We start from the raw sequence: 15,979 nt of genomic DNA on the forward strand, positions 1-15,979 counted from the left end.
ATATGCGACCGTGCGATAGGGCTCTTAGCTTAATTCAGGGTAGAGTAATATTGGGATCACTCTCAGCCGACCGCAACATTAATCAATTCAATAAAGCAAAACCATCTTGTAGGTCATTTGTAATAGCATCTGATACTCGGACCAGCCAGAAATACATACTGACCATGATACTTGAATGGAAAACAGTGCAGACAAGACGAAGAATAGTTAGAATTTAAGGAGCCCAAGTAAACAAAATTATCAATCAATATTCCCATAATCGCCAGCATCTGGCGGACCCAACAATAATACAAGACCTGACGCCGCAGCGACCGCGCAGAAAAAAAAAAAAAGGGGGGGTATCAACTAGCCTAGTCACGCTCAGCTTAGCTTCTGGACTGATCTAAGTAGCCACTTGATCCATTTGTGTGTTCTGCGGTGCCGGTGCCGGTGCAGGGCAGTCCTGCTTTCCAAGAGGCCTATAGCCCGGTAGATCGCATTGCAAGACTCCACAGATACCGAGAACGACAGCGAGGGTCAAAGTACAGAAGAGGAACCTGATTAAGCCATCTCTGTGTCAGTATATCTTTACATAATCTACCAGACCCAAAAGGATAGAACGAACCATGTCAAAACCGCAAAAGCAATGATCGCATTCACGTAATCCGACTTGCCAGCTCCATATGTTGACCGCGCGGCCATAGCAGCAAAAGAAGCTAACCAGAAGACCGTGGTCACGAAATAAAGTCCGAGAAGCCCGATTGTGATCAATTTGTTGAGAGCAGTGCCCGCAGTTGCTTTACTCCGGAAGACCCATGGTATGACCGCGGTCGCAACCGAAACTAACATTGTCCATATTGAGTTGAATAGAATGAACGCGAGGATTGGTGGAACCACGATTGTCACTGTCTGGGATGTGTATCCGTTTCTTGAGGGGTCATAGCGATATTCCTTGTTGCCCTGGGTGAAGAATGAGACTATGTGACCGGTGAGACCTAGTTCGACGACTGCGAAGGCGAATGTGGTGCCTAGAAGGGCAAATGGTAGCAGCTGAGGGAGGTTCATGTTTGATGTATTCAGTGCTGGTGTCGAGGCGAGGACGACAGGAAGGTTGGGACGAAAAGTGTGCGCAGGAAGAAAAGCTCATAATATTTAATTATATGATTTTTATGCTTTTATTTTGGTTTAACATTTTGTGTTCCCCCGTATTGTGGAGTGTACTAAAGAGGAAGAAGTTTGCGACATATCGAATATGATATAGGCCCTGTTCGTGTTCTCATATGAAGATCGGCAAGGAACCTTACATGCACGGCTACTAGTTTGCTCTCGATCAGATAGATCCGAAAGGGATACCATTCTAGGAAGCCTGTACAGTTTTCCGAGACATGAAATAGGGTTTTATCCTTCAATAACTTGGTCTGCATTGAGTACAGGATCTCCAATGACGTGACTTGCGAAACTAGCGCAGATGATCTTCCACACCCACAACTGAATCATGCGTGGCATGCTTTGATCGACCTGGTGCTAATCGCATCGGTGGAACACATGGCCCAAATTATGCGAAGCAGTCCACGAAAGGTAATCCAATCTTCTCCTTAATGGCCTCCAGCGCCTCGACGACTTTCTCGTCCTCAAATCTCTTCGCTACCAGCTGCAAACAGACCGGTGCTTCCTGTTGTTTCTGCGCATCGTAATGCTCATGACACCAACTATCGAAATCGTTTCGGGGCGTGTACGTCGTGTCCTTCGCATCCTTTGCGGGATCGACTTTGGTGACAGGGAAGACAATTGCTGGGTAGTCCAACAGATTCCAGATTGATGTGTAACCCCAATAACGGGAGGTGTCAAGCAGTGGCGCGGGTGTCGGATATGCCGGGCAGAGGATAACGTCCATCTCTGGAGCGACCGAGTTCCATTCTGATAAAGTCAGCACGGGCAGTCTACAACTAATCCTCCAAAAAATCGTCGTACCTTGAAAATAGGAATAGCGGAACATTTCACGCTTAAGGGTCCACTCCCAGACACCATGCAGATTGAGCTCTTCGACGCCAGGAGTATCGCGGAGCGTCCATGCCAGAAGTGGCAAATAAGGCTCTCCTGAAAGGGCAAGGTTTTTAGCAAATGCCTTCCCGCCATCCGGAGCGTAGAGTCTCGTCTTCATTGCGACGTTAGTTAAGCAGTCCTTGTTTTGCGTTGAAGAACCCTCCACAGTCGTGGGTTTACGTGAGGAGACTTACAAGAATCTCTAATGCTTCTTTCTGTTGGTAAGGCTTCCACTCAATGACCTCGACATCAGAAGAAAAGGCCTTCAACCGTTCGACTGTCTCTTGCAAGGCCCTTGCTACCGGTGGCGCAGGCTTCACGACACCATCATCCCATATAACTCCCACAGTAAGCCTTTTCTTTCCGTCTCGGTAGATGTGGGATTCGTTATCGCGCCATGGAATTTGATGCAATGACGGGTCACCAGTCCAAGGTTTGGCTGCTAGTATAGTCTTCATAAACAGTTTAATTCCTCCAAGAGTAGGCGAGAGTGGCCCCAAGGTGCCCAGAATTGTTTCACAGCCGATCACATATGCGGCGCATCCGATCAATGGAACGCGACCATTGGTGGGCTTGAGGCCATAGAGCCCGCAATTAGAAGCAGGAGATCGGATGCTGCCACCTACGAAAGAGCTTAGCTTCAAGTATCTGAGGTTGATATCCATGAGAAATACTATGCGACGTACCGATATCTGACCCAATTCCGAGGGGGCTGCCATAAAGCGCTTGCAACGCCGACTCACCCCCAGAAGAACCGCCGGCAGAGAGTGCCGTATTGTGTGGATTCACTGTATTGCCTGTGATGTTACTACAGGTTTCGAGTGCCATCTATGTTTCTCTGTTGTTAGCCTAGGCATGGGCCTCTTGCTGCCTGGGCATAAAATACATACCAAACCCTGTGGCTCCGTCGTTCTTGCATACACTACGGCACCCGCGTCGACGAGAATCTTCACGATCTTCGCATCTTCCGTATTCTTTCGGCCAACCCAGCCGACAAAGCCGGCTGTATTGTCTCGTCCGGCAATTCCTACATGGGCTTTGACACTGATCGGTAAGCCGTGCAATGGCCCCACTGGCTTTCCGTGTTCGACCCAGTAATTGTCCAGTTGCTCTGCCCGGGCAAGAGCGCGCTCGGGAAGGAGTTCATAGATGCAGTTGGTCTATATACGGCAGAAGGCGTTAGCGTTGACTGCCAAGGTGTTTTACGGGAGTGTTGCCAATTTGCTCACCAGCTTTTGGGCAATTCCTGCACGTCTCAGGAAAGCCTTTGTGACCGCTGTCGCAGTCAATTTCCCCGCAGCTAGAGAGGCTACCAAATCCTCAGCAGGGGTTTCTGTGATGGATACCTCCGAAGGGGAGAGGAGTTGTCGAGGAATATCGATCACCCGGTCAGGGAGTGTTGCAGGCAACAAAGGTATAGGGGGGTCGACACGTGTAATAGAGGCATCGCGAGTCGCCTGCACCCCCTGAGCAATTTCTTGCCAGGAAGGCCTCTCGTTGGGGGTTTCCATTTTCGCAACGGAGCCTAGCGCTGATCGCTTTGTCGCGGCTACTTAAGCTATTGGCGTCTGCGCGTAAGCTTACACATAAAGCGCTGTTCAAGGTAGGATCTGAACCCCGGTCTAGTAAAGCGAACCCACGAGTGCAGTATCGTGGATTTATAGATACTGTATTTATAACCCATGTTACATCGCTCCCTCGTCGCCATTCCGCGGCGGGACGGCTTTACTTAATTATTCACGTTAGGCCATTTTGTCCCAAACGTGCTCGGTGGGTATTTGTTTGAGATGGCTAATCGCACAACGATCTTCACTGTCATCTAAAGTCTCAGGGCTGGATGGTAGTCTTGGCACAGGATCATGATCCTTGTCCAATTCATGCAGACCCTCTGCTTAGCTGAACGTGAAGCGGCCGAACGATCAGGATCCACCGGATAGTTTCATAGTAGTGCTCCTTCGCTCGAATCAACGTGACAGGTGTGGGTATTGAACTTCGGCCAGGATTATGCTAATGCATCACATTATCTAGGCACCCGGGTACAGAGTGCAACGCTGTTGTGGACTGGGAGAAAAATCGTCCTGCTCTGTGAAATTTCTTGATAAGATCAGGCACAGCTTTCTCGGCATAAGCAAAAGTTATCTTTCCCTCTTTTACCGGCTGTTCGAACATAACAAAAAGCTCTGCTGAAACCTCCGACTAGAGGAAGATCTTCGGTCGTTTCATCGTTAACATGCAGGTTAGCACCGCTTCAGTCCATGAGGACCGAGGCCCGTTGCTTTGGGTTGTTAACAGTATATTCATCGGACTGGCGACTCTGGCAGTTATCGCGAGATTCATGGCAAGAAAGCTGAAGAACCTAGCCCTTGCCGCCGATGATTGGGCAATATTTGTCGCATTGGTAAATACAGATCCCGGTTTGGCTTAGGATACTGACTGACGTCGGCCAGCTGCTTGACTGGGTACTGTATGGCCTGTTTATTGCATGTAAGGATTCTTCCTCAGCCGTAGGGATTGGTGGTTGTACTCACAGTCTTTGCATCATCCAGGTAGAGGACATGGGCTAGGAAAGCACAGAGAAGTCGTCCAAGAAGCCGATATCGCTGTGTTTCTTGAGCTTCTCTATTACTTCCAGATCTTCTATATCCTCGCACCGCCAGCCGTGAAGCTGTCACTTTTGCTGCTGTATCGTAGGATCTTCGTGTCCTCCCGGTTCCTTAAGATTGTGTACGCTGTGGGCGCAATTGTCAGTGTATGGGCGATTATCATGACCTTTCTGGCCATCTTCAACTGCAAACCAATCAGTGCGTTCTGGACCGGCCAGGGGAAATGCATCCCATTCAAGCAGTTCGCCGTCGGCTATGCCATCGTCAACATCACCACCGACCTGGCAGTGTGGCTCATGCCGATCCCGAACATGTGGAAGTTACAGCTTCCGACCGCACAGAAGGTTGCCTTAACACTCATCTTTGTCCTCGGCCTTATGTATGGACCCTTCAACCCCATGAGTGGCTAAATTAGGACCAAATATGACTGATAGTTATGTTGCTTAGTGATTGTGGCGCGGCTCTCGTGCGACTCCTTTCGTCGATGCTTGTCCTTGGGAACTGGGATGTGACATTCGACTATGCGCGCGGATTCATGTGGTCCATTATCGAGGTTTCCCTCGCAATTGTCTGCACCTGCCTCCCGACCATGCGCGTGATTTTAAAGATTATCTTCAGTCGAAGTTTCGCCCGAGCGCTGGGATTCTCGAGTTTGACCCCTAGACGCCAGAGCTCAAGTAAAAGAGGTTGGCTTCGAGCGCCCCAGTACAAAGAGATTCATGGGCCGTGGAGGGTGCGGCCAGGCGCCGAGAATTATCACCATAGTGATGTTACCACGGGTGGCGAACGAGAAGATGGCTCTAGCAGGGCACGAGAGATTCGAGTTTTGGAAGAGGTTAAGGTTGAGCTTCAGCATATCAAAGCACCCCCAAATGCAGCGCCATGACTGGGGACAACACTTCGCCTAATCTTCAATGTACTCACTCGTGTGAATCAAATCGCGATCGGATCCAGTATTGATGTTGGAACTGATCTAAAACAGGACGAATGGGACAATAGTCCACGTTATGTGCTACACAGGGTTGACCTGAAAAGCACAGCGAATGGCCCGGCGAGTATAGTCGATGCCCTCTGCACGAATGCATGGTAGAGAGTTAACTGGTAGCGTGTCTTCCAGTCTGTTCTTTGGCCTCCGGCATTTCAAATCAGACCAATCGATGCCAAGACGCAAATCTCAGCCGAACTCGAGACCACTTGACTTCCCTCGGAAGAACATGCTTTTTGCGCCGAATGTATCACCACAATTCTCAATGATCTTGAAATCATACTACGACGATCGAAAGGAACTTCCTCCTGTCAGTGTATGGCGTCATGAGCGGAGTTCGTCACATCAGAGCTCGCCATTGCTGTCGATTTAGTTTAGTTGTTGTTGAATGTGTCGCTCAGCAGTAGACACAACATACTGGGTGTTTAGAACGAGGCGAAAGAGCTTCTGAGGCTTTGACTGAGTTTCCATCTTATCACAGAGGTGGATTAATAGAACGATTCCGAGTCGGCTAAAGGATGAACAGGCGGAAAAGAGGTTTAGTCACCTGGTCCCACGTGAACGCGCCAGAGCTCTCGGATAAAGCGTGCCGAAGGATGAGCGCCGGCGAGAGAATTCGGTAAATGCAGTCCAGAAACACGAAAGACAAAGACCCCACGGGGTAAAAATGACAGTCGGGAACCTCCGCTGCGGGGAGACGGAACCATTCCCGCGAATAAATAAATATGAATGTCCGACGCTTTTTCTTGGGCTCTTATCGGAAATTTTCCAAGCATGACAGACATGGGAATGCAAGAGAAATTCTCCGGGCAAGCCTCCCGAAACGATGATCATGCCCAGTATCCCGATCAACGCCTGGAACAGCCCGAACAACCGGGAGTCGGAGATACATCCACCCGCGACGGTGCACAACAAGAAAAGCCTCCTCCCAATGGCGGTTTGCAATCGTGGCTCAATGTGGCGGCGGCCTTCTGTGTTTTTGTGAATACCTGGTACGTTCCAGTCGATGACTTCTATAGTAAACATAATGGTATAGGCATGCTGACCCACTCACTAAGGGGATTAATTACCACATTCGGCGCGTTCCAGGAGTACTATCGAACGGTACTACTGCGCGGCCAATCCTCCTCAGCTATCTCATGGATCGGTAGCATTCAGGCCACTCTGATCCCCATGGTGGGAATGATCACTGGTCCACTGGTCGACGCGGGCTATCTGCGCATACTAATCTCGGGTGGTAGTTTCCTCATCGTATTTGGCATGATGATGACAAGTCTAGCGACAGAATACTACCAAGTAAGACCGTATCCATACACCCATCCATATTGCATGGGGTTTAATCTTAGTCCCTAGGTACTCCTTGCCCAAGCCTTCTGCACGGGATTAGGCGGAGGAGTCTCGTACATCCCCGCAATGGTGGTGTTATCCTCCTCCTTTACGACGAAGCGAGCAGTGGCGGTTGGCTGCGCATCAATCGGGTCTAGTGTTGGGAGCGTCATCTTCCCAATCATGTTCCGTCGCCTGCAACCTCTGATCGGATTTCCTTGGGCAGTCCGCTGCATAGGGTTCATCAATCTATTCATGGCTATCATCAGTTGCTCGATCCTCTGTCGCCATCCGGGTAAGAAAACTCAGGCCCGAAGTTTAGTTGAATGGAAAGCTCTGAAACAGCCAACATTCATGCTCCTATCGGTATCGCTCACCTGCGTGATGCTCGCCTACTACGTTCCGATTTTCTATGTTGCCACCTACGCACGGGTCAAATTGAACACAGAAACGAACCTCTCTTTCTACCTGGTGTCCATCATCAATGGAGCGTCGGCATTCGGACGAACAGTCCCTTACCTGCTAGGATCTCGTATCAACACAATCTTTGTCCTGATTTCGTGTACCGCGGCATCGGCAGTCGCTATGTACACTTGGATTGCAACAAGCAATACGGCTGGATTTATTGTCTGGGCCTGTTACTGGGGTTTCCTGAGTGGGGTTCTGGTTACCGCACCGACCTCTATCGTCGCGCACCCCGTTTTCACTCCAGACAAGAACTACCTAGGCACTCGGATGGGCATGATGTGGGGCATTAGTTCCTTTGGAGCGTTGGCCGGGGCACCCATTGCAGGAGCCTTGGTCGACCTTGAACATAAGAACTTCATTCGGGCACAGGTGTTCGCTGGGAGTTTAATGGTAGGAGCTGTGCTCTTACAAATGTGGCCGACTATTGCTGCAGTTAGGTACGATCGTAATAGAGCTCGGGAGGCCAAGTAATGGAATAGAAACAGCTCGGAATAAAAGGCACTACCGATTGTATGAGCAGTCCGGCCCTCCGAAGCTAGACTGCGCATAAACCAGTTCATGAACCATAATTCATCACATCCTTGGTAAAAGCAAGTAGACATCCATCGTCACCTACCAAACCTACTGAGGAATCGCTCCCAAACTGACTGTCCAGCTATAAGTGGGCCACAGATCATCCGGCTACCCTGATTATATCTGCACACCTGTATTGTTTTAGACCTTCCCGATCAGGAAAGTGTCACCGATGATCAGTAGGCTTTAATCATTGTGGTGTTAATTCTGGCGCTGGTACACTTTCGGATATTACTTCTCTTTGATTATTATAGAATAATGGCTTCTTACAAGAAAGGAGGTTGCGTTGGTCAGATGGTGATATATATATCGACCAATAGCCTCCATAATATAGATAAGGCACTTGCCCTCACCAAAACCCTCGAAGTCAATTTGACCGTCCTATGCCTCATTTCCGCTGGACCTTCGAGCCCCTTACTCCAAATATATAATACAGCACGGTCGCCATAATAATATTGAATGCAATATATACCCAAATTACCCCCCAGTTCCGCCATCTATCATCCCACTTAATTTGATACTGAGACACAAACTGATCCGCCGTGGTTAGTCCGGAGAACTGACAACCCGAGAGAGCATTCGGATTCAAAAGTCTTCCCGGGCTTTGTTCCAGGTACTGTCGAAGATATTGGTGTAAGTATTTCCTATTTCCGCCTCGGGATTTCTAAAGAGGAGGCCTTGAGTAACTATTGTCCGTAAGTAACCGTAATGGAAGTCTTAGGGGACATTCCGGGACGCTCAGCGTTGACTATATCTGCAGCACGAACATTGGTAGCTTTTGGGTATCATAACCCTGTCAACGTTATATCCGAATCAGAGGATATAGAAGAGGTTCATGCCTGCATTGCTTGGTGCTACTTGTTTGAGAAGAATACGAGTATGCTGCTCATGCGACCGCAGGCTCTACCGAAGCTCTCCGTACCCGCGACATCGTTTATCCCTTCAGATGCTTCTAATCCCATGACCCCATTTATGGAGTTGTCTCTGGGTATCGCACAAGCTCAGGAGGCAGCACTTGACTTGGTCTTTGCAGGAGGTCAGAATGACCACAACACTTGTCGGACGGAGATCGGCTCTATCCTCCGACACATGGAGGCCATCAAAAGTAGTATCACTAGTGTGAGTCTATACCACGACCTATTTGCGAGATCCTGTTTTAACCATCGATAACACCTTGCATCCCTGACCGACTAAGCCGATATATACGTGCGACTGCATTGGTACATTCTCGAGTTTACATACTATTCAATCTTCACAACAATTATCATAATGGACCCAAACATGGCATCTGATAATGCACGACGGAAAGTGTGCCTTCACTCCGCTCGTCAAGTTCTCGAGTGCCTTTGCAAAATAGAAGCATGTTTATCAGGTCAACGGGATTCTGCACAGCTCTCTCTTGGTGCGACCAAGTCCCTACCCTCTGTCTTCTTGCCTCAATAGTCTAACATATCGATAGGGCTATCGTATTCTATCCCCTCACCCCCATCTTCGTCGTCTTCTGTACCGTTATCTGTACCGCCAACCTTCAAGACTTCCACCTAATACAACGAACAAGCGATGCCCTCCTCCCCGTCATTGGGGCCAATAAATATATCGACAGGCTTAGTAAATTATGCATAACACTGATCGAGATGTGCAAGCCCCTCATAGACAAAACACCGTCTCGCTCCGAACAGGCATCAAGGGCCCAAGGTCATCACACATTATCGGACAAAGACCAACCTGCAGGGGAAGCTTCTCGCACGTCGATCATCACGGATACCTCGGCTGACGATCTTACGAATGGCCCGGAAAGCCTACAAACACAGTCCATGGAGGCATCTGATTGTATGCCAAATGCACACGAGCAGCAGGGAGAGCATTTCTCAGGGTTCAGCGGATCCATCGTGGGACGATCAGATGATGTGGCAGCTTTTTCTACCGCTCCTTCGGTGTGTTGGTATAATGCTGATATGTTAGGTACAATTCTAGACTCCGATAACGCTTATAGCTTCTGATGATTGTACTTTATTTAAGCATGGCTTAGTCTATATGTGTTCTAAGGGCAATCAGTCAATGATTATGTTTGTTGGAAAGCTAATTAAAATAAACAGGGATATGCGACATAGCGCGCATAACTGTCACTAGTGCTTATGGCTATGGTGCTAGCTTTAGTCCAATTACGACAGAACAAAGCAATAGGTATTTGTTGGGTGTCTTGGCCGTCTATCTTGTCACACTGTTCTTTTTTCTAGCTCCTAGGGAGACTTATAATTGTACCATGTTGGGATCTACATTCATCTTCCTCGAATCTCCACCCCTTCACCCAGCATTATGACACTGATTAGTCAAATTGACTATAAACTGCTAGAATCTAACATTCTTGGTACAAATTGTGGCTTTCACGTCTTGGACACGCATGTATCAGCAGTTATTACTTAATAGGGTATAATATAGACAGCCATCGGCATTAAAACAACCTCACACCCCTGTAGAGAAGACAAAGAAACTATTACACCCCTATAAGGGACACGTATTCAAACAACTACCTTCTCCCAAAGTAACCTCCTTTCTCCATACATCTCTTGTCTGTTTCTGCCATATTGAATTGAATTTAACCATGCCGTACAAATCGCGCTGGCGGATCGATGTCCCCGACACCCACCTGGTATCGATCCTACTGACCTCACCCACCGCACCACTATCCAAGACCGATAGATGTTTCTTGGACGCCGAACACCCGGACACGCATTATTTCACGACTCATGACTTCCGGCTCTGGAGTCAACGATTTGCGGCCGGACTCCGAAAGTCGGATCTGCGTCCGGGCGACCGCGTGCTGATGTTCTCTGGAAACGACCTGTTCTTCCCTGTGCTAGAATCATCATGGTGGGAGGTATTTTCACGGGCGCGAACCCGATGTTCGTGCCGCGTGAGCTGGCCTATCAGCTAAAGGATAGCGATGCGACGTATTTGATCTGTGCGCGTGCTAGCCTAGACACGGGCCTCGAGGCAGCCAGGCTAGTTGGCATGAGTCGAGACAGGGTATTTGTTTTCGACAACGCCCTATACGATGGCCCAGGTGTCGGCAAAAATGGGTGTCGATACTGGGGCGAGCTGGTCGCATCCCCAGAAGAAGGCGAGGGATTTGCCTGGGAGGAGTTGACAACAATCGAGCTAGCCGATCGAACCCTCGCGCTGAACTACTCCAGCGGTACCACGGGCCGACCCAAAGGCGTCGAGATTACCCATAAGAACTACGTCGCCAACATGCTGCAGTTCACGTACATTGAGCGTCTTCATCCAAACTATGAGGCGAAGCGGGCTCGCAAACGCTGTCTATGCTTCTTGCCGTTGTACCATGCTATGGCGCAGATGATTATGATTGCGGCGACTTTAGCGCTGAACACGCCCGTGTATATCATGCCGAAATTTGACTTCATCCGGATGCTCGAATACACGCAGAAATACCGCATTACTGACAATGTTGTCGTGCCACCTATTGTGGTTGCCTTGGCCAAACACCCGGCGGTCAAACAGTATGATCTGAGTAGTGTTGAGGATATAGGGTGTGGCGCTGCGCCATTAAGCAGGGAAGTCTGTGAGCAGGTGCAGGCCCTGTGGCCTCCCGGAAAGGTGAATATCAGGCAAGGTTATGGGATGACTTAGTAAGGTTTCCTTTCGCCATTTTCAATACAGTTGCATATGCTCATGAATGACGTAACAGAACCACCTGTTCGGTGATGAATTGGGATCCCAGAGAGAAGGGGTTTTCGGCTGCGGTTGGGGAAGCTGAACGCCAACTGTGAAGCTAAGATCATGGCTGAGGACGGCGTGACTGAACTCCTAGAGCGTAAACAACGCGGGGAGTTGTGGGTGCGCGGACAGAATGTCATAAAAGGGTACTGGCAAAATCCGGAGGCGACCAAAGCAACCAAAACGGAAGATGGGTGGCTCAAGGCAGGCGATGTTGCTTTTGTGGATGACCATGGCAAGTTCCACATTGTAGACCGACTGAAGGTGAGCACTGGGTTTGACTGATATAGAACATTAACTAACAGATATGACACAGGAGCTGATCAAGGTCAAGAGCAATCAGGTTGCCCCCCGCTGAGCTCGAGGCCTTACTGCTGGAACACCCAACCGTCGCAGATGCCGCCGTGATCGGAATTGCCACGTAAGACCTTCTTATTTCATGATGGCTTGTCTGCCATTGCAGCGAGCCCTAACTTGAACGTAGCGACAACGACGAGCGGCCTCGGGCCTACGTTGTGCTCAAGCCCGGCCAGGCCGCTTCGGCCAAGAACATTGCGCAATTCATCGATGGCAAGGTGTCGCTGATCAAACGGATCACTGGTGGGGTGGTTTTCATCGATATCATCCCCAGGAACCCGTCAGGGAAGATTCTGCGCAAGATGCTCCGTGAGCAGGCTCAGAAAGAGCTGAAGGAAGGCGTTACGGCCAAGCTGTAGACAGACCCCTCCCAACGCATGTTATTTTCAGCAGATGCGCTGTCGGCCTTTGTCCATTACTACCGATATACTAGCCTCTTCTGCCGATACGTTTCGGATTTCTGGTCACTTTCTGGGACAGGGGATGGTTTTGCTTCTTTATAATGCTCCAAAAATCGAGAAGCGCGTACGGTGGTCCAATTAGGGATATTTTGCGTAGATGTCACAGTGTCAAACAGGTACCGAGCAATTTCCTCTTCGGTTTCACCAATAATACGGGATGTACCTTGCTGGTCTTTAGCTTCTAATTCAGCCTTGAGAGAAACAATGGCTATTGAAGCCGCGAACGTCGAACTAATGATACCCTCATAATGAGGCCAGGAAAGTAGAGCTTTGATTGCTCTCAGCCGGATGGCATATCGCGGGCAATTCACAGCAACCGTGTGAAGCCCTGGAATAATTCCCAAATCCAATGTAATTGTCGGACGTTCCGTGAACTTTGCCATGTATGCCTCATGGGCTAACAGTAGATCCTCATATTCGGGGATCAAATCATTAGGTACGGGTTTCTTCATAAGACAGGTTTTAACAGCGACCAGCTGACTACGATATTGTAGTCGAACAATATCTGCGCTTTGCTGCCCCCTATAACTCAGAGTAGGATAATACTGATCGTAAAATATCTCGAATTGGCGCCGGAAACGGGTATATAGAGACAGGATCCGCTGCTGCCTGAGGCACAACTTGCTGTAATTGGCCTGGACCTCGGTGCTGGAAAGCGACCAACGATTGGCGAGAAAATGGACACCAGCATGGAGTAGAGAGTTTATATTGTGTCGTACCTCTTCTAGACTGTGCAGGGGCCGGACAAAATCCTCGTCGGACAGTTCCTTGAGCCCGTCGTTCCCAAATAAGAATGGGCCAGACCCAAAATGCGCAGATTGAACGTCCAACTGTCGGAATGCCTGGATAACACAAGACGGGATACACTTTTTCTGGGCGTGTGGTGCTTCCTTTAGGATTCGGAGACCACCTCGCAAGTGCTGCAAAGCTCTGGTATACTGTCCCAATAGCAACTCGGCAAGAACAAAGAGCAGACAGCATAGCAGCACGATTTCAAGGCGTTCAGGATCCTGCGAAGCACATCGTCGGTTTAGAAGAGCAAACGATCTGCTGGCCTGTTCCAGGGCGAACCGATGTAAGGGCCGACGGAGGTTTTCGCCTACCAGCAACAGCTTGGTCGTCTCCGAGTCTTCGTGGAGGGCACTTAGCGCATTGGCGGCATGGTAAACGGCCGGGTCGGCGCGACTCATCTGTAAAGCTAGTTGCTGCCATAACTGGGAGTCGAAGAATCCAGCCAGGCTTGGGATAGAACGATATTGGAAATAGGAGAAGCAGCGTCTCTCGTCCGCGGTCGGAACCCAGCCCAAGCACAGCTCCACTTCTGGGATACGTCCCAGCGGGCTCTTCCTCTTAATTGGCAACCGACACAAGTCATATCCCTCACACTTCAGTCCTGCAGCGGTGCAGTTGTTGCATTTGGTGGGAGCCTCATCGCATTTGATGCGGCGAGCGCTGCGCCAAAGATTAGCCGAGGTTCACCCACGCGTTCGGTCTTGGTCTTTTTTCTTACCGGCACGTCCGGCATCCCGTCATAGACCGCCTTCCGCGTTTCCTGCGTCGTGGAGGAGCTTCTGGCATTTCCAGACCAGGTTATGATTCCTGCGCGGGGGTCAAGGGGGGTAAAATACAGCACATATGTTAAGCTTTACCTTAGTTGAGCTGGACTGCAGCTAGGGCTGAACACAATCAACTCATCCTCTCCTCTCTCGACTGACTCGAAGTGTTCCGGAAGAGGAACCTCGCTTATGAGTGGGTGGATGATCTCATGCCCCCCTTCTCTCTCTAGTTTGTTTGAACCCAAGTCCCCACTAAATTACGTGGCGTCATCACAATCAATCGCGCTAAATGAGCCGGGGTTTCTTCATGAATAACTTCGCCAAAAGGCATGTTTGTGGATCTCTTTCGACTCGTCAGAACTTTAAGGGAAATGCGAGGGTGTGTGCTCCTTGATTCCAGAGTACGTACCATGTCTGCGCCAGCGTCTACAATTAGCGTGCGGGGAGGTTTACAGATATAACATGTCAAGAGCCGGATCACACTCCAATATAGCAGATTAATAGTATGAACCTTCGTGATTAATATGTAGAACAAGTCCCGTCGGTATTTGAAATAGTGATATCGATTATCATCAGGTGAGCCTGACTCGGAGCAAGAACACGTACTACCCAATCACGTCCACTTCAACTCAATATATATCCAGCGATAAAAAAAAAGGGGGGAAAGGTTTCCACAAGAGGGGTCTGAAGGATAGGTTATATCAGTTTCAACATATTCAGCCATAATAACAATCTGGACTATCTCAGTGGTAGCCACGTGGAACGTCTAGGGTTCCCTGTCTCAAGGGCAAGCGCAACCGTGGTTCTCCTCGTAACAAACACTTAAGATAATCTAAATAATACTGTAGATTGGCATGGCGCCTCTTCTCCTCGTTTACCTTTTGCATCTGAGGTGCTTTCAAGTTGTCAACCAGAACATGTGGTAACTCTTGAGAATCCGTTGCCCAACCCAACGTGGGCTGGTCTCCTATGTCCATCTGTTCTAGATCTGCGGCACGACGATTTTCCGAGGGAGAGTGTGTGAGCTCTTCAATGGGTATTGTAGGTTTCAGTGGCTCTTGAGAAAGTAAGGGAGCCCATCGAGGGCGTCTGACATCATATTTATTGCTAGCGGGGTGCTGTACTTGCTCGCTTGTGTTCTTCATGCGAGGGCTCCCACGTTGATACCTTGCGCTCAAGCGCATCCCAGTCAACGCGCGGAGGTGCATACACAAAACGATTACCGCCCCGGCTGAATTAAATTTAATTGCAGTTGTTAAATTTTCCTCCGAACATAGAATGTTGTGTTCCAAGGCTTCATAATCCAAGTGCTTGCAAACTGCCACAGCATCCTCTTCAAGACCATGGTATTGGATTAACTCCTGCAGTTTGGGCTCTGCAGACATCAGTGCTCAGTCGGCTCACTTACGCAAAGTACGAACAGTTCTTCTGCCACTAGAGCCTATACAGTTTAATCATCCTGTCGGGAAAATCGCTTGGGAGCGGCGGTGCATTGCCAAGCGTGTCGTATACATGCCGTGAAACGATGGGCTGTTAAAGATAGTTAATTGGGCGCATATTTTACAGGAGAAAATCGGCCAATGGGCCAGAATCTAGCGCCTTGGGATTCGAGGTGATCACTAGCCTGCTCGCTTATGGATCGTTGATCCCATCTCCGTGGTGGGTCGTACTGGTGGATTCCCGGGGCGGCTGTGCCATTGCAAGTTACACTAAGTGGGACTATGGAGGATCTCAGAGAGTCTGACACAAGAGATTCTTTACTGAAGGCGGAGTTTAAATACGTTCAAGTGGTGGACAACAACTTATCCTGACGCGTCAAATATGTCACGATTCACAACAGTATGTACACATTCCTCTATACTGCCGACACAAAGTGTCCACCGCCCTCAT

At 49.3% G+C, this 15,979-nt stretch overlaps 7 protein-coding genes across 7 annotated transcripts; 4 read left to right on the top strand and 3 right to left on the bottom strand.

Annotated features, from left to right (window-relative positions):
- Positions 1-382: 382 nt before the first annotated feature.
- BDV27DRAFT_170814 (uncharacterized protein) lies at positions 383-1,044 on the bottom strand (the record flags this gene model as incomplete). The annotated part of the gene is made up of 2 exons (XM_032075421.1): positions 383-536; positions 605-1,044. The coding sequence occupies 2 exons, from the start codon at positions 1,042-1,044 to the stop codon at positions 383-385; spliced, it is 594 nt and encodes a 197-aa protein (XP_031933290.1).
- A 390-nt stretch (positions 1,045-1,434) lies between these two features.
- BDV27DRAFT_90332 (amidase signature domain-containing protein) lies at positions 1,435-3,832 on the bottom strand. The gene is made up of 6 exons (XM_032077911.1): positions 3,252-3,832; positions 2,913-3,182; positions 2,709-2,850; positions 2,217-2,644; positions 1,951-2,134; positions 1,435-1,896 (listed from the first exon to the last, which is right to left on the bottom strand). The coding sequence occupies exons 1-6, from the start codon at positions 3,531-3,533 to the stop codon at positions 1,535-1,537; spliced, it is 1,668 nt and encodes a 555-aa protein (XP_031933291.1). The 5' UTR covers positions 3,534-3,832; the 3' UTR covers positions 1,435-1,534.
- A 420-nt stretch (positions 3,833-4,252) lies between these two features.
- On the top strand, positions 4,253-5,511 carry BDV27DRAFT_140652 (uncharacterized protein; the record flags this gene model as incomplete). Its single annotated transcript, XM_032069698.1, has 3 exons — positions 4,253-4,420; positions 4,637-5,004; positions 5,073-5,511. 3 exons carry the CDS (start codon positions 4,253-4,255, stop codon positions 5,509-5,511), a joined length of 975 nt encoding a protein of 324 aa, XP_031933292.1.
- An 873-nt stretch (positions 5,512-6,384) lies between these two features.
- Positions 6,385-7,875, top strand: BDV27DRAFT_140653 (putative MFS monocarboxylate transporter; the record flags this gene model as incomplete). Its single annotated transcript, XM_032069699.1, has 3 exons — positions 6,385-6,602; positions 6,669-6,906; positions 6,964-7,875. 3 exons carry the CDS (start codon positions 6,385-6,387, stop codon positions 7,873-7,875), a joined length of 1,368 nt encoding a protein of 455 aa, XP_031933293.1.
- An 810-nt stretch (positions 7,876-8,685) lies between these two features.
- Positions 8,686-9,977, top strand: BDV27DRAFT_152370 (uncharacterized protein; the record flags this gene model as incomplete). Its single annotated transcript, XM_032071553.1, has 2 exons — positions 8,686-9,096; positions 9,621-9,977. 2 exons carry the CDS (start codon positions 8,686-8,688, stop codon positions 9,975-9,977), a joined length of 768 nt encoding a protein of 255 aa, XP_031933294.1.
- Positions 9,978-10,311: 334 nt separating this feature from the next.
- On the top strand, positions 10,312-11,980 carry BDV27DRAFT_119816 (uncharacterized protein). Its single transcript, XM_032064950.1, has one exon. The coding sequence runs from the start codon at positions 10,846-10,848 to the stop codon at positions 11,626-11,628; it is 783 nt and encodes a 260-aa protein (XP_031933295.1). The 5' UTR covers positions 10,312-10,845; the 3' UTR covers positions 11,629-11,980.
- Positions 11,981-12,059: 79 nt separating this feature from the next.
- On the bottom strand, positions 12,060-14,622 carry BDV27DRAFT_170823 (Zn(II)2Cys6 transcription factor domain-containing protein). The gene is made up of 2 exons (XM_032075422.1): positions 14,044-14,622; positions 12,060-13,985 (listed from the first exon to the last, which is right to left on the bottom strand). Exons 1-2 carry the CDS (start codon positions 14,109-14,111, stop codon positions 12,491-12,493), a joined length of 1,563 nt encoding a protein of 520 aa, XP_031933296.1. The 5' UTR covers positions 14,112-14,622; the 3' UTR covers positions 12,060-12,490.
- Positions 14,623-15,979: the final 1,357 nt, after the last annotated feature.

The sequence above is a fragment of the Aspergillus caelatus genome (genome assembly GCF_009193585.1).
Source record: "Aspergillus caelatus strain CBS 763.97 unplaced genomic scaffold BDV27scaffold_5, whole genome shotgun sequence".
Classification (NCBI taxonomy): Eukaryota; Fungi; Ascomycota; class Eurotiomycetes; order Eurotiales; family Aspergillaceae; genus Aspergillus; species Aspergillus caelatus.

What these genes read in the sequence shown, in the direction of transcription:
- BDV27DRAFT_90332 (XM_032077911.1), bottom strand. Translation starts at nt 3,533, where the DNA reads ATGGAAACCCCCAACGAGAGGCCTTCCTGGCAAGAAATTGCTCAGGGG. An exon ending in AAGAAGCATTAGAGATTCTT is followed by an intron (nt 2,135 to 2,216) that starts GTAAGTCTCCTC and finishes GTCGCAATGAAG; the next exon opens with ACGAGACTCTACGCTCCGGA. An exon ending in CCGCTATTCCTATTTTCAAG is followed by an intron (nt 1,897 to 1,950) that starts GTACGACGATTT and finishes TGACTTTATCAG; the next exon opens with AATGGAACTCGGTCGCTCCA.
- BDV27DRAFT_119816 (XM_032064950.1), top strand. Translation starts at nt 10,846, where the DNA reads ATGGTGGGAGGTATTTTCACGGGCGCGAACCCGATGTTCGTGCCGCGT.
- BDV27DRAFT_170823 (XM_032075422.1), bottom strand. Translation starts at nt 14,111, where the DNA reads ATGCCAGAAGCTCCTCCACGACGCAGGAAACGCGGAAGGCGGTCTATG. An exon ending in ACGGGATGCCGGACGTGCCG is followed by an intron (nt 13,986 to 14,043) that starts GTAAGAAAAAAG and finishes TCTTTGGCGCAG; the next exon opens with CGCTCGCCGCATCAAATGCG.